This window comes from Lycorma delicatula, chromosome 13, assembly GCF_047948215.1.
Source record: "Lycorma delicatula isolate Av1 chromosome 13, ASM4794821v1, whole genome shotgun sequence".
In the NCBI taxonomy this organism is placed as follows: domain Eukaryota; kingdom Metazoa; phylum Arthropoda; class Insecta; order Hemiptera; family Fulgoridae; genus Lycorma; species Lycorma delicatula.
The window spans coordinates 49,680,514-49,698,388 of NC_134467.1; the positions used below are offsets into that span (position 1 = coordinate 49,680,514).

At 29.4% G+C, this 17,875-nt stretch overlaps 1 protein-coding gene across 2 annotated transcripts in view; it reads right to left on the reverse strand.

Annotated features, from left to right (window-relative positions):
- Window positions 1-1,089: 1,089 nt before the first annotated feature.
- LOC142333729 (integrin beta-PS-like) overlaps window positions 1,090-17,875 on the reverse strand; it is a 120,721-nt gene continuing 103,935 nt past the window's right edge. For both annotated transcript variants that reach the window (XM_075381175.1, XM_075381176.1), the window contains exons 12-16: window positions 11,884-12,180; window positions 8,516-8,648; window positions 6,566-6,712; window positions 4,909-5,048; window positions 1,090-3,327 (exon numbers count right to left, since the gene is read on the reverse strand). In XM_075381175.1, the coding sequence (XP_075237290.1) occupies window positions 3,262-3,327; window positions 4,909-5,048; window positions 6,566-6,712; window positions 8,516-8,648; window positions 11,884-12,180 (783 nt within the window). In that variant the 3' untranslated portion in view covers window positions 1,090-3,261. The remainder of the gene's footprint in view (window positions 3,328-4,908; window positions 5,049-6,565; window positions 6,713-8,515; window positions 8,649-11,883; window positions 12,181-17,875) is intronic.

Sequence of the window (17,875 nt, forward strand, 5' to 3'; positions counted from 1 at the left end):
GAAGGCATATATTTAACCGATTTGCGTATTATATATTAATATGAAATTAAAAAAATATATATATATATATTAGGCACATTTAGGCACATCTAAAAATTCATTTAAATAAAAATATTAAAAAATTTCCAACATCGATTAGAACTATCTAAAAAAAAGTTTCTTAATATTATCATTTAAAATACAATAATGTTTCAATCGATATTAAGTTATCATCTCCAGGTATATTGTAATTAAAAAAAAATCATATTAGTAAATTATATTACGAATAATAGAAAAAATAAAATAATAGTTATAGATGTTCTGAGTCATAAATTACACTCAAAAATGATTATAAAAATAAAAAAATATTTTTAACTGTAGAATTACTAAGAAAGTGTAAGCAAATTTTTTGTTTTTTACTGAATCGAATATAGAGTACAACAATAAATAAATACAAAGCACACCAAAAATTGATAATCAATACTATAAACATAATTTTTATGTTTTTACTATATATTAACATCATTACTATCAGAGAAAACAATTTTGACTGTCTCTTATACTTCACACATTATATAAATAGAATAACCTTATAACCCCAAAAAAAGATATAGACATTTAAATTACCCACATCCTTACAGACTATTTAAATTGTTAATATCATCATCATTCGATTATAAAAACATTTTATGATTTTTACTACTACTAATATCAATATACTTGAAAATGATAAACAAAGAGTCGATATAATTTTATTTTGTACGTAAACAAATCTTAAAACTGAAAATATTAAGTAAAGAAAATAGAAAAAAAAAAATTAATAAATAAAAGCTGGCTTAAAATAAAATAATATATAAATATTTAATATATGCACCATTCATTACTAAAAAAAAAAAACAAAACAAAAAACTGTTAATAAATTGCATTTATCTAACTATCAATTTATTAGTAACATAAATATAATATATATATATATTTACTAAAATTAAACTATATACATGATTTTAACCGAGTAAAAATATTTTAATGTTAAAAACATACAAGCAATAATTTTTTTTTTACAAAAAAAAAATTATAGACAACAATTAATAAATGAAATATAAATTCTATATTAAATAAAAATAATATTTTTTTCTTTTTTACGGTTTATAAAATATATGTACAAATACATAATACACTAAAGAAATCAAATTTCTATATTAATTTAATATAGAAAAAATTCGAGAATTTTTAAAAACATTATCTCTTTTCTGAAAAACAAAACAAAAACACAACTAACAGTGCTTACTGAATTACAAAATAGTATTACAATAGGAGGGGAAAAGAAATTAATAATTTTTTTATTTTTTGGTTCTTTTTTGGCTTCTTTTCCACGGTTTTTTCATATTCTAGGAATGCACCTGTCTTTATTTTTCTGGCCATTTTCTTCTAGCGTTTCCTTTATCTACAAGAACCTTTTCATTATAAATTATTTCTCTAAACTTCAATCTATCCGAACAGTCAGTTCTCTTTAATCTTAAGATTTTAAAATTCTTTTTTCACCTGATCTATCGATTACTTTATTAAACGATAAAACTCGATGTTATAAATTTATACCTAAATTTTAAAGGCATCTTTGAAAAATTCATCACAGGAGAGATTGGTTGTACAGAGATCCAAAAATCACGCACATCAAAATTAAAGTGTCTATAAATAGTAATATAGTTGTAAAAGTTCGATAGCACCATGTTATTAACAACAAACCTAGATGCCACTGTTGGGCATCGTGTTATTGTGTCCCATTTTCTCTGAAATTACAGTGAACAGTGTTTGTACAGAGATATCATTACATATTTAACTGCGCTTCTTGAAGATGATGAACGTGATTGTTAGTTCCAACAGGACGATACCGCATTTCACACATCTAATGAAACCGTGCATTTCTTGCTCAAGTTTTTTTGGTAAGAGTATCATCTCTAAAGGATTATGGTCCCTGCATTCACGCGATTTAATATCCCCCAGATTTCTTCCTGTGGGATTATCTCAAAGGAAAGGTCTACGAAAACTGACCGCGTATACTGGAGGAACTAAAGATGAACGTAACATCGGAGATTAACAATATCAAATATACAAATGATCCACACAGCGGTCTCAAACACGGTAAAAAGAGTTCATACATGCGTTTTGAGCATATGTTGTGAAAATATAAAATCTTAATATTTTTTTTATGACTGATGAGGGTGACTTTTGGATCTCTCTGTAAAATACAGCCATAAAATCGATGCGAGTTTTAAAAAAGATTGGACATAACTCCTTAAATGATTCAAGATAAAAATCAAAATTATAAATCCTCAAGATTACAATTGTTTTTCAATCGAGGAAAAGATTGTCGACCTACATTCAATTTAAAACCTAACATCGCAAAAAAATATACACTATCTGACATGAGTCCAATCTTATGTATTTTATTATTACACTTACAGTTCATGATAAAAAAAATCTAAAAATTATAATGTTGTTATATGGAATTCCAGAATTTAAGACTGACTTCCAACGAAAATAAAATTTTAAACAAAGATAAAAAATATTTTTAATATTTTTAAAGATAATGGAAATCTCTACCCTTTATAAAATAACAAATTCTGTTATTTTTATTTCTTTGACTTTACACAGAAAGAAAAACCACCTCAGATAAAACATATATAGCTTATATTCAGGGTCTATTTTCAAATTAAAGGGGCCTAATTCTTTTAAATCCGCCTCATTAATTTCATGATTAACATGGATGTTCTATTTTAGTTGAACATGACAGTTTTATAAAATTATAAAAAATCATCAGTTCTACAAACAAATAAAAACAATGAAACTATATAAAAGTAATAACTATACAAGAATAAACATTATTCTTAATTTATAATTACATAAAAAGCACTACGCTTAAAAAATTACAATGCTTTTTATTAACGCTTATTAATTAACAAAAAGAAAATATAAAATTAAAACATATAAATAAAACTAAATTTTAAAGAACAGCATCACGGTAGAGATCTGTAAATAATAATAAAATATATGTAATAGAAAGTAAACTGTAAATGTTCACTCATAACCACAATAACACACTTCTTCTCTTTTTATAATATTAAGGTATAAAAAAAATTAATAAATTATATAAGTTCTATTGTGTGATTACATTTTAATCTTAATTAATAAATTATTACATAAATAGTTAATTCTGGTTAATATTATTTTGTTCTTAATAATAATAAAAAAAATCTTTTTTAAAATAGATTCCTAGTAACTGCTTCACTTTCCAGCATATGTTGGATTCTTAAACGTAGATGTTGCTTGCCGATAAATTGGATTCTCATCCTGTAAATTTGAAAAAAAAAAAAATAGAACAATTAAAAATCTACAAATTGTAGTTATTTTTTAAACCCATGCACTAAACAATGTAAGACAATCAAATATTCTAAATTGAAGAATTGGATTGAAATATAAAAAAAAATCTCAGATATGGGTATCTTAAGAGAAATGAGAAATTTTGATACAAATATTGGTATGCCCGGTGGATAGAAACTTACTCAATCAGCAGGCACACATTGCTATTTATCATTAACCCCCTTATGGTTCTTTATTTTGGGGGAAAATCACATTATTATGCCCTTTTTTTTTCACTGAACCTTTATTACTTTGCCCTTTTTTAAATATATTTTTCATCTACATAATGAAATATGACAAAAAACTAATTTAAGGACTTATTTATGTACGTTTCTTATCATGCAGTGTACAAAAATAATACTTAAAAATTCAATTATATCACTATCATTTACAAGTGTTGTATAGGCCATTTTGTACTAATAAATATCACTTACAATATGTAATTGTCATATCAATAATATTGTAAAACACTAGTAAGTAATTCAAATAATACCACAAAGATCATTTACTCGCATAAAAAATTACTAATGTTAGGTTATAGTAAACGACTCGTATGTCATTTACAAAAGGTCACATCCACAGACACAAACAGTTGGAAAGGGCCAGCAGCCTCTGTAGTGAGAGTGACAGCGTCTTGGCCTTTCATCTGGAGGTCCTGGGTTCGAATCATGGTCAGACATGGCATTTTTAAACACGCTACAAATCATTCATCTCAACCTGTGAAGCAATATCTAACGGTGGTCCCAGAGGTAAACGTAAAAAAAAATTTATATATATATAACAGTTGGAAATAAAAATATGACTGAAAAATTATAAAAAAATAATAGTAAAATTATGAAAACAATAAATAATATAAAGAAATAATAAAATCAACATATACACAATTTAAGGAATGAATAAAACAACAAAAACAAATGCATGGTAACGGTAACAGCTGTTTAAAAGGAACAGCTTGTTACAAAAAAGACATGTAGAATAGAGAACTGATATGCTACTAGCGCTTCACTGTTAAACTAGAGTAAAAATGGAACAAGATCAACACATATTGCAGTAACTTACCAAAAAACAGAATGAAACATGTCAATTCATAACGATGAATTATTTCAAGTAAGTAAGTAAGATAATGAAAGTAAGTAAGGTAATTATTTCATAAAAATCCAGTAAGCGGTTAAGAATTTGGGTGGTACTGAATGTCCTTTTACAATTAAGATGTTTTACAAAAGTAGTGATAATATGGAGACATCAAGTAGAATACTTTGGCAACATTTTCATCATGATTGTGTTCTGCAGATAGAATAATTCTATATTATGTTCCCTTTTATTTTGAAAATACATTAGACTAAAATAAAAACAATAAAATGTGAAATAAAAGAGACTAATGAAAAATTAACATTTAATTATAGGAAAACACACATAACTGATTATTTAATTAGATTTTTCATATGTTTTGTTGAGGCGATTCTTTTGGATTTTAAAATTAACTAAAAACTATAAGTGAAAAATAATACTTACAGTATTCCATTTGGCCATTGCTCTTTGTTTTTCAAATTTAGCAAATTCTCTTCTATCTTGTATTGTAGTTAACATTTTCCATACGAGTAATAAAGCTAAACCGATTAAAACAATAGCACCGATCACACCCAAGACGATACCTAAAACCAATTAAAAAATAAATATAACAAACTAACATACAGTGGCCAAAAAGTATTGAGATTGGCAACAATGGGTACAATCTGGCAACATGCACGCTCCCCCTTCACGTAGTTTGTGCATCAGCTATTCCCAGATGCTCGGTGAAAGTCTCAACCTCATGTGATAACTACACGACCCTAGAGAGCGTGGTAAGTGAAGTTGTGTTTTTGTAGCGTTATGAAAATGGAACAGTGAAATTTGGAGGAATGATGTACTACCAAATTTTGGGTTAAACTTGGTGAATCCGCAAAAAGACGATGAAAATTAAATCCGGCTAATGTAAGTACTCCAATTTCACTTTCAGTGCTGTATTATTATTTTTTATTTTATCTCATAATACTCTCGTTTTTAACTGCAACATTCGAGGGTGTGTAGTATATGATTAAATGTGTAATATTATTAACAATAATATTAAAGTGTTTTTTAAATAAACTATGTACATTTCAATGCAAACAAAAACAAAGTACAATTTTTATAAACATTATATAATATTGATCTTAAAACGTTATGTAGCAGGCTGTTACCTGTAATCAGCAGACCGTCTGAAGGAGCTGAATTACAACTATTTTTAATAAACTGAAAACAAAACAAATTCTTTAAATTATAAATAGTGTTTCGTTTACTGTCTGGACTGACTAATCATAATAGCGGCTATGAATTCTATATGTTCTGACAAAGTGTACTAATAGGGTGTAAGCTAAAATTTATAAAAAAATGGTGGGGTTATGACTTTCATACAATGCAAGTTTTTCATGTGTTGAAGGATAGGTTGATATAGACTACACTGCCAACAACAGTGATAAAAACATTTCAATTACTCAAAGAACAAGAGGAAAAATCGAGTGCAAGAAAAACAAGTAATATGAGGATAAAGATTCGTGACAGAAAATAAAATAAATACGCTATTGTATGGACATTTTTTGAGAATATCTTAGCTAAAAAAATGTGAGCTAGACATAAGAGATAATATGCCATGATACTACCTCCTGATGATGATTACTTACCTACTGGTGGTAACTAAGTTGTTACTTTGTTTACAATACATTTTTAACGGTTTTATAAATAAAATGTAATATGATAAAAGTGAGAATTACCGTGACATTTGAAAAATTGACATGGTTGCCGTTTTGAAATTTATAAATGTTTACACTGTAATTTTTTATTTATTCGACAACCTTGTTTGTTATAAATGTGTGAACCACAAATTATTGCGATTCCTTTCAATTTGATCTTGAGTATAGATTTTTCATTAATAAAAACAAAATGGCAGACAGAAAGAAAATGAAGGGGAAACAAATTTGTTTTGAACATTTTACCTGTAGAATCTGAAAATAACTAGCCAGGCCACCATCTTAAGTACACTCTGTATAACAGTTTATTTATCTATTATTTTTTAAAATTAATTATGTACTATGTACTTATGTATTTAGAATGTAAAGAATGTAAGGCTTACTTGTTGCGGATAAATTTGACTTACCTAAAATAAATACTTGAGGAGGACACTGTGGTTCTTTTTGTGCTTCAACAATAATCTTTCCTTGTTTGTCATATGAATAAACAAATTCAAATCTACAATCATTTTCATCATCAAAAAAACAAATATTTTCATGTATCTGTTCGTCCACTGAAATAAAAATAATAAATTATTGTATTAATAATAAACAAGATTTAAAATAAATATATTAACAAAAAAAAAAGAGAAAAAAGTTGAATAGAAAGACAATACACAGTTCCAAAAACTTAACAGTTTACGGGGTTTTTTTTTTTTAACAAAATAACTGGGAAATAAATTAGTATTTCCAGTTAAAAAAATTTACCAGAAAGTAGATTAATACAAAAATGCAACAATTTGGTTACTTCACCGGTAATAATTTATTCTTAATTATTTTTCTTGAAAACATCTGCGATGCTCTGTTAAACTTAGGTTGGAAAATACACAAATTAAGCTCCACCTAACACTAACAGATGAATAAAAACTGAAGTTGACATGTAGTTTTTGAATCATTTCTTGATAGACAAACTCAGATGTTTCCATTCCATATTTCACTGTTTGGATTCTGGTTCAAAATGATGAATCACAAGACATTATGCAAACGAAAAGAGCCTTTTGCTAAAAACCGTTCTTTAACACTGTAGAAGAAATGTGACTTTGGTATCTTCGTGAAGTTGAGTCAATTGTCTTGGCCCACCTCCAGTATGCTTTGCTGTAATTTGGCTTATTACAAATTTCAACAACTAACCCAAATTTTCATGCATCTGTCCTTACAAATAAAAACATATTGCAATTTTACAAAGTGTCAATCAAAACTTTCATCGGTCTTCCGCTGTGATGAAAATTGGTAACTTGTTTTGTTTGATTCACTTTAACATTGGCAAGTCAATTCAGGGAAGGTGTACACTTTAAGAAACCGAAAATTTTCTGTTATTTTACAGAATATATTTGAAATGGAGTCAAATTTTAAAATAAACAAAAGGGGTTGTAATAATGGAAACTCTTTTTGAACAGCTGATATTTTCTATGTAAGAGGAGCTGATTTGAACATCAGGCAGTTTCAGTTCATTATATTACGTAGCTTTTCTGTTGCTGCCATTTCTCTGTAATTATTGAACAAGTCTTGTTTGTATATTTTTGGAGCGCTTTTGCCAAAAATATTCATTTGATAACAATATTGCTAGAGTTTGAAGAAAAATTTTTTTTTGAGCCTTAGTGGTGGCTAGCGTCCATAATAATGATAATTTCATGACATCATCTATTGAATGTAACCCCCAGTGTCAAGACGAATCCAATGACATGCCATTTGCCAAAAATTGGTCAAGCTGTTACGGTTCTAGAGAGGAACTAATGAATACAATACGTACAGACATGTGAAAAACATTACCCTCATTTTGGCTTAGGCATAATCGGGTAAAACAGCAATTCAAAAGGTGCTAATGAGAATTATCTTAGCACATTATTTGTACTCGTTTAACAAAGATGCAGAAAGTTCAGAGGTTTTTAATTATAATTTATAAATTTATTGACAGGATAATAGTATTCCTGTAAAAAAAAAAAATAATTTGCTACAATTTATTAAAACTAACAACATAAACAAAATAAGGTCCTTTCTTGTACGCTAAAGTATTGCTTAGTTACACAAAAACAGTTCTGTTAACTGATTTTAAAGAGGCCAATATTATTATTATTTAGGAATTAATGTACGAGTAAGTCTTAAACACTAGTACATATTTAATAACCGAGAAGAATCTTTTTCTCTTTGGTTTAAAATTAGTATTAATTTTTCTTAGAACACGGATCTGAACCCAGAGCCTTTTAGATGAAAGGTACAGTTACTACCACTCTTCCATTTTTGCCCGCTAAAAAGCGTTCTATAATCATAAATAATTATGTATAAACATTAATAACACCAAAATTATGTAATATACTTACTTTTGACTTGATCAACAAGAATTAATTCAAACCATGTACAATTAGTAAGACATTCTTCTTCTGTCAAAGGTCCTGTTTTATATGCTCTACACATAACGCAGTCTTTTAATTCTTGACATCTTCCAGGACAAGTCTGTAACAAAGAAAAATTAATTACTTAAACTTTTTTTAAATTCCAGTGTTTCTTAAGTTAATATTATTTTTAAACTAATCATACAACATACTATGTTTTTACTTTGCGGTATTATCATTCGGTTAATAATTTATCTGAACCTATAAAGCAACTTTACCTGACTGACTGATTCAGCAATGCCCAGCAAAAACTGCCGAAGATAAATTGATGAAAATTTGTATACACATTCTTCTTGTGTTGTAAGTACACACTAAGAAAGAATTTTTTTTTGAAACCCAGCTATTATTTTTAATTTCTCTGTAACAACTTGATTTTTGGTGTATGTAATATTCATGTAAAATCTAAAAACCAATTTCGATTTTTCAGAATTCAATCTAGAAATGGGTGAAAAAAAGTAAAAAAAAAAAAATTGAATAATGATTGCGAATTTTCCCCATTTTATAGACTATACTAAATGATATTCAGTAGATTGGGGCTTGCAAATACTCTTCAGATAAATATCTAAAAACCATTTTCGGGTTTTTTTGAATTTCAATTTTTTAAGGGTGCAAAACGACTGGCTGCATCTGCCTCTGGTTATTTGACTAAATAACATAAAATAAAAATAATAAAAAAAAGTAAAAAAAAAAAAGAAGAAAGACAAACGAAGGTCACCTTCTAGTAATTTTAAGTCGTGTAACGCTAAGAACTGGGCAAAATACATTTTTACTTGTATGAAGTACGAGTAACCGGTTATAACTAATATTTTTAAGATGAAGATGGATTGTTTTGAAAACCACATTCTTAGATCACTCAAAGTTTTGGGTCCTGTACTGACCAACTTGTTGTTCTGAAAAAATTACGATACACTGATATTTGTTTATAAATTGAATAGCTTTAATTTTTATTTATCATTATTATTCTCACAAGCGCGAATTTAACGAACACAATGGGTCCAAGGGATATAGCTCTCTGGCTAGACGGAAAGGGTAAATGAAGCAAGCCATGACCGGCTAAGTTTCCCCTGGAAGCGACGGGAAATGCAAGTAACCATATATCATGGGAAAAGCTAGGTAAATAGCGTTCCCCCAAGCCGCTGGGCAACAATTTGTTTTTTATCATATATTCCTTCTTTATTTTTAATAAAAATGTAAAAACAATATTCTTATTAAATAATTTTCTATTTATGCATAAATAAGTTTGCCATTAAAAAAATATTGTGGATGAAGCCATGACGGGTGAATTAACAAAGGATCATCTTTCTTTCTTTTCATATAATAGTTAGTATGTTGGGCTTTTCAGTTATAAAAATTTATTTTGTAATCTAAAAAACAATTTAACAACTTTGCGACTGAAATAAAACATGGCCATTCTTTTATGTACTGACCAACATTTATGACAGAATTTATAATTGTAAATAACACTGCATTGCTTGATGTGTCCATCATGAATTCGATAATGCGCTGGATAACATTCATAGCGATCACAATAGCATAAGATCATTCTATACCAGGTCGGAACAGAAAAAATAATTTTGATAAATACACCCTTTCTTATTAACATTAAAAAAAAATCTATTCCTTGTGCTAACAAAATTTTAAACAAATTTTATTGTTTTTTTCATACATAAATTTTAAATTTCAAACATGTCTCTTTCCCTTCTTTCTAAATTAATCGTTTAAGGTTTATTCGTTCAAAATAAAGTTCTTTAGTAAAATATTTAAAAAGTACCAGCAAAGAGTTGTATAACTTTCCTGACTTTCCAGGAGATGACCATATATTCATACACCCTTGACCGATTGCAACCAAAATTAAATGGCATCAATGACCCGTAATCATTATATAAAATCTCATAAAAGTCTGTTTATCCAGACTGAAGATATCAAGCAAAATGATTACTGATAAAAAAAAAGAAAGATTAGATTTATTTTCCGCGCACACCAGAATGAAATCACCCAAATACATAACCAAAGTGATATAGTAATGTAATTGAATTGTCTAATTAGTACAAGAATGTGATTCTAATTCTTGAAATAACAAAAAAAAGGTGCTTTTCGGCCTCACCATTTTATAGGAGTTTGAATTAAACAAAAGATTATAATAATGTAAATTCTTTTTGAACATTCCATTCAACATTCTGCTACTGCTATTTATTTATTTAATTATTAAATGAACCAGGTATTTTTTCTTTAAACCCTGTACCTCTGAGTCTGTAACATTTTTTCTGCTATTGATTGAAGGTTTACAAAGGAAACAATCTTTCATTATTAAAAAGACAAATATTTAACACCCCCAAAGTGTGAATTTTATCAGTTAATTAAAAAAAAAAATTAATTTTTTACACAAAATAAAATACTCGAAGTATCAAAAACTACAATACACTCACTATAACAATAAAATTTACACACAGGCAACATAAAGAAACGATTGCCACCATCCTAGATCATTAATTCTACATCACTTACAAAATATACAGGCATAGATACTTATGTAATACTCTGTATGCAATGGCAGATTATACTGCTTCAGATCTGGCTGGAGTAATTGTATGACCACCATTTCACAATCGAGCACTTTCTAACCGCTTTTTGACATACAGTCAGTTAACTCACCCCCCAAACTAACCACCACATATGTATGGAATACATGTTTATATGACAAAGGTTTTTTTTTTAATTTCCTTCTTCTTCTGTTCAAGCTGTTTACTATCAGTGTTAATGAAACTATTACGTTTAATAAAAGTCGGGCTATACGTAACATCATAATTTATTTATTTATTTACGCAACAACAGGCTCATTCCTAATACAGTCTCTGATGGATGACAATGATTTTTTAGCATGCGAAAAACACTATTTCAGACCAAGACTTGAACCCTGAACCTTCAGATGAAAGGCAGAGTTCCTGCCACTCTCCCACAGTGAACAACGTTTATGCAACAAATCTTAAGCAATTAGAGATAATCCATAATCCCACCTTAGTATATGCGATTTGAACATTTTTGTAATTTAAATCTTATGTTGGAAAAAATAGTTTAAATATACATAATTAAAAAATGAGCGGTGTCCTTTTCAAAACACCCCCACATAAAGCCAAAATGAGCTCAGTATTTATGTATAAACAAAATCTGTAATCATGATTTTAGCATTTTTTTTAAATCAAGAGAGCTTATGTCAAGAAATACAAAAAAAATCTGGAGAAATTTTTTTACAGAGAGCTTTATGATACTTAAAATTAAAAGCGATTGTAAATACTTACAGTACATTTTTCGCAGAAATGTCCTGAATGTCTTCTACCTTGTTCGTCTTCGTCGCATTTACATTGACCACAAACACATGTACCGTGACCTGAACATATTTCTGTACTACCAGGTGCGATACACGTATCGTTACCGGACCAACAATCACAAGCTTCACCGCGTGGACCGTGAGTCCAACCCGGTTTACAAACACATTTACCACACTCGCACGTACCATGATCTTCACCGCTACATAATAAGCCATCGTTGCGATCGCATGAAAAATTATCACACTCACAATAAGGTCCAGTAATTTGCTGTAAAAAAATACAATAAAATTTTTCATAGATTAACTTGATTTCAAGAATATAATTATACATCATAACTAGCAAGAACTTAGATTATTAACAATTATTCATATAATTTAAGATCAAGAATTTTTTTTTTAAACATATCTGTTATAACACATAGTTGCCAACATAAAAAAATGTAAATTAATAAGATTGGAATCTGACAAAATCAATTTATGAGAGAAGAGTGTATGGAAAATTAACAGTGTGCTCGACCAATGTCTTTTCTCCTGATTAATACCATAATTTTGGTATTTACTTCATATAAAATACCAATATTTGTTAAGTTTATTTTTTTCAACTTAATAAGTGTAACAACTTGAGAATTAAATTTTAAAAATATAATTATTAATTATTATTTAATAATTAGTGAAAAGTGCTAACTTTTATCACATTTTTCAACTTAAGTTATAATTTCAGAAAATCATAGAATGCAGAATAATATTCAGAATTTAAAAAAAAAAAATATTAAGTTGGTAACTGTGTAACAACAATCTTTAAATTTCATTATATATAATTGAAATATTAAAAAAATATATAACACAAAAAATATAAAACAATAATAATAATCATCAGAATTACCAATAATGCATCACTGTCTTTCTTTAATATTTTTTTATGTATAAAAAAAATAAAAAAAGACAAAATCATATTAAAGTTTTCATCATTTAAAAAAAAATTAACCAGAAAGTAAAGATAAAAAACATATTGCCAGAAAATAGAAGCTAACTTAAAACTGTTATTATACACCTTAGTCATGCCTTTATATATTATTCAAAACGGGTAACTTAAAACCAAACTGAACTGGCTCAAACTCCAGTTATATGAGTATCACCTTTTTACTTGTGTCACTATTTGTTGAGTATTTTATTACTTTCATCTACTGTTGTCAGTTGTAAACTGTATATTCTTCAGAACAATACAGTTTCATTTTTACATTTGTGGTTTTCTAAAATGTTTTTTTCGATCAAGGAAAAGGTCGCTACAGTGAAAGCTGAAGCTCATTCTGAATTCTTTCAAGAAAGACATCAAATATTTACAGAAAAATGTCTGAATCCCAGTATCCCAACAAAAAGTAGCGTATATGATGCAAAAAGAAAAAATGGTATATAATGGGGGCCAGTTTCAAATGCAAAATGAAATAGGCAACCTTCCATTAGGACTCAGAGGGCAAAACTGATATTCAAAGAATTTCTGCCGGTCAAAAAAAAATCTATACTTACATTATCAAAACAAAGCAGTGTAAAATACATATCTTGCTGTAAGATTCTTCACAATTTAAATTTGGAACCATATCAGACAACAACTTAAGAGAACAGACAAACCTAAGTGTCTTAATTATTGCTAACGGCGTCTCAAACACATTGATAATAGACAGATTTTCCTGATTCTATATTTCATGTCAGACGTGCAATAGAACTTAATTCTACTGAGACAATAGTTGGATGCTAATTTGCAAAACACCAGGAATTGGATGACCGAGAATCCTTACCAGATGGATAAGTGAGCATCCACTTCATGATGACAAACTCAATGTATAGTGCGCTGTTTCTGGTACTTGTATAGCGGATCAATATTTTTTGACACTACTGTCAATACTGAGGTGTACTGCACAATTTTTTAAGAATCCTATGCTGAGTTAACAGATTATGAAGAAGAATACAACTTTTTTCCTAACAAGACAGAACAATGTGTCTCATATCCATTCATACAGCTTTTACAGAAGAACAAACTGTCAGGAGAGGGTAGTGGCCTCTACGTTCGTTCCCAGATTTGTCTTGCTGCAATTTTTTTCTTCAGGTTATTTGAAGGATGTAATTTACGAATCAAATCCCCAAACTATTGATGAACTGAAGGGAATATTCAACAAGAAATCGATGCGCTGATGACAATGCTTTTTGAATCATACAATTCTCAATATGATCATTCAAGAATAAAAGTGCATCGCTGCACAGGGTGCTTGCCCCTCACATTGAACATCTTATGTAAAAATATGGTGCATATGTAAATTTTTTTTCATACAAATAATGAATCACATTTAATTTACATTTTAATTTTCTCAACTATTTCATAAAATGTTATATGTCACAAATGTGTTTAGTCTGTGGCAGTTCGGTTTTAAGTTGCTTACCCCTGTATTTAAAAAAAAATTGGAATGACTAACTCAAACAAATTTTAGAAAAAAATTATTTTTAATCATTTATTTCAAAATGTTTTCAGGAACTCTGCAACTATATACAGCAACTGGTGTTGCTATTCCTATCATAGCATCACCCGGACATGATTGCCGACAAATTTAGAACGTGGTTGAAAGATTTAATCTCGTCAGACTGAATTTTGTTTGGTAGTACACCATTATAATGTAACACATAAAGTTTATGAAGAAAGGGCCGATCAATTATCAGCATAGTGAAAGAACTGACTTGCTGAAGAGTAAAATTTTTCTTCTCAGTTACCTCATTAGAGCGATAAAATTCTAATAAATAAAAGATTCCTACAAACATATCTTCAATATCGTGCTTTATCAAATATTATATTCATCAACTTAAAGTAACGGTATAAAAGTTATTAATTCTGTCTTGTGTTTGTACACCCAATAGATCCAAAGGTAATATGATTTTACAATTGGAATAACAATTCAAAAACAATTAAAGATACCGATCTGAATTCATAGGTGATAAGGCAATAAAATAGGTTAACTTATGTAGAAATTTAAATGCGATTAGTCTAGTAGTTTTTAGTAACACGTCAATGTATTACACAGAAAGCTAAAAAATTGTACCTTTCTTGCTCTCATTGTAATAACATATCTTAAGGACTAGAAAAAATTTGCATATTAAATAACAAATTAAAAAATTAATGGAATTTATTTCAAAATTTGATGGACGACTTTGTTTTTATACGGCCTACCTAGCGTGCATGTACTTACTGTGTCGATAGTAATGTCTAAACCAGGAATGCTTCACCCCTAACTGGGAGCTGTAATGTACACTAAAACAAACTTTCATTGCCATAATAATTAATATTAAACAATTTCAATAGGTAAAAATCATTAATTAAGTAAGCTACAAAAAGGAATAAACAATTTTATTTACCGGTTAGATGTTTTGTTGTTTTAAATCAAAACAGTTAAGTTAGCTTCTATTTATTTTATTTATTAAAGATTTAAACCCAATAAAATCTAGGGTATCCAAAAAGTAACTTCAAATTAAAAAAAAAAAAACTAAAAATAAAAACATTTTTATTACTAGTTTTATCAACAGTAGACTTCGCTCATTTTGTACTAAATTTTAACAAACTGACTTCTACAACAAAATTGAATAAATAATCAGGAAACGATAGTTGGCAATAATCGATTATGTAAGGCCTAAAAAAATCTTTCTGTCTTAGCATACTGATTCCAAGAACACTGGATATCACTGTTAATGACTGATTATATCAAGGAGATATTGCAATTACATCATCACATTTTTTTTTATAACAGTTTTCCAAGGAGAAAATTATAAACAATAACTTTATTGAAAACTATATGGCGATTAAAGAGTGGTTAGCGATTAATACTGATAGGAAAGGAAACTAAATAAGACAATTTAAATAAGATAAGACAGATAGATAGCTTCCTTACTAACTAGTGTATTAAGAAAGACACGATGTACAGTAAAAGGAAAACAGTCTGAGAGGTAGATGTTAAAATTAACTAGGGAGTAAATAATAAACAGTAAAATATCTAACATGCAGCCATTAAAAACAATCTGGAAATGATTGGTTACATCATGAGTAGAAAGGAAACATACTTGTGGCTTGGTGATGGAAACTTCTCCTTTACTATATTTCTTCATCTCCTCTGTTTTAGAAAAATAACTGCCAGATTTTGAAATGTTATGAGGGGTGAATCAAACATAAACCGGAAGTTTTGTTGTTGTTGACGCACGGCTAATTGAGAGGAGCCTTTCAGTGCTGGATGTAGGGGTGCATGGAGGGGATTCCACTCTAAGAAAGCCAGCTCAATACTTTTTTCTAGTCAGTATCACAATGTCAGAACAGGAGGTATCATCACACGTTGCACAATGTATTATTAAATTTCTTATTGCAGAGGGTGTGAAATGATCTGAAATTTGGGAAGACTTCAGGTACAGTTCGGGGACAACACACTTAAAAAGACTCAAGTGTATGATTGGCATAAGCAGCTTTTGGAAGGACAAGAACTAGTTTAAACTGAAGGTCACCAGTGTCACCCAAGGACAAGTGCTACTGCTGAAAACGTTCTCATGGTTTGTTCCCTTAACAAGGACAACCGTCACAAATCCCAACCCCGTAGGGAGAAGACACCCACCTTGTGACGTTACCGGTTGCCCATACCACCCCCTCTGTTCCAAGCCCTGAAGGGCTTTACCGGAGGTCGTCTTTAGACCCTCTAACTGATTACATCTCACAGTCATCAGTCAGGACTTGGTCGGATGCCACCGAAGTAAATGCCTCGGCAGACATTTGCATCAGTAGAATACATATTGAATTTCGCCTTCATGTAGGCTTCAAACGGACATCTTCACATCCAACCTAACTTGATTCCCTCAAACTGTTTGAAACCTCAGAAGCGCGAACCCTGCCCCTAGTAAAGATTTGTCAATTAACAAATTCAGAAATTGCTTCTGAGATCGGAACAAGCTACAGCAGTGCTCAGACAATCAATACTGGCGATCTTGGATTTGAAAAAGTGGCAGTGACTATGCGTCCCTCATCTTCTCACTTAAGATCAGAAGCTCTATCAGCTAGAGGTAAGCCAGCGGTTGTCGAGTCATTACCAAGCTGAAGGAGGATTTTTTTTCCATCAAATCATGATTTGAGATGAAACTTGGATGCACCATTACACTCCAGAATCAAAAGAGGCAAGTATGGAAGGCGAAAAAAAAGAGAGAAACTGCACCCATTAAAGCCAAAACTCGACTGTCAGTTGGAAAGGTTCCGGCCACAGTATTTTAAAAAGATGTCAATTTCCAATCCGAGACATCATTCTGCTTCATGACAACACTTAGCTCAAACAAGAAAAAAATACATCCTTATTCTGGGCTACACTGGAGCACCCACCATACAGTCCGGACTTATTACCCTGTGACTATAATTTGTTTGAGCCACTAAAAGCACTCTGAGGATAGAAATTTGATGATGCTGCTGTTGAAGCGTTCGTGGGCAGTTGATTGATATAACGCCCGCCTTCATTTTATGACGGTGGGATCAAAAAAACTACCTATATGCTGGGAAAAATTAGTTTCCAAAACAGAAAACTATATATATAAATAATATTGTGAGTATGTATTTTTACTGTCCTTCAATAAATTATAAAACAAAAATTCTGGTTTATATTTGATTTACCCTAGTACAATTTAGGAAAATCCATTACATGATGTCATTCTGCCAAAGAGCGAGGAATTGTAAAATCTCAAAAAATATTGAAAATATTCTTTACTATAATTATGTCAAAAATAGAAAATGCCCAAAAACCAAGGTAAAAAAGGATCTTATTCACTTTGTAGTAATGTACAAATAAAAGCTAAAACCTTTTCTTTCCTTCAGCAAAATTGAAAAATCTGACACGATATAATTCTTGTTATTGGATTTTTAATGCCACATGTACGGTAAACTGTCTCTGTAATGAATTTGATGG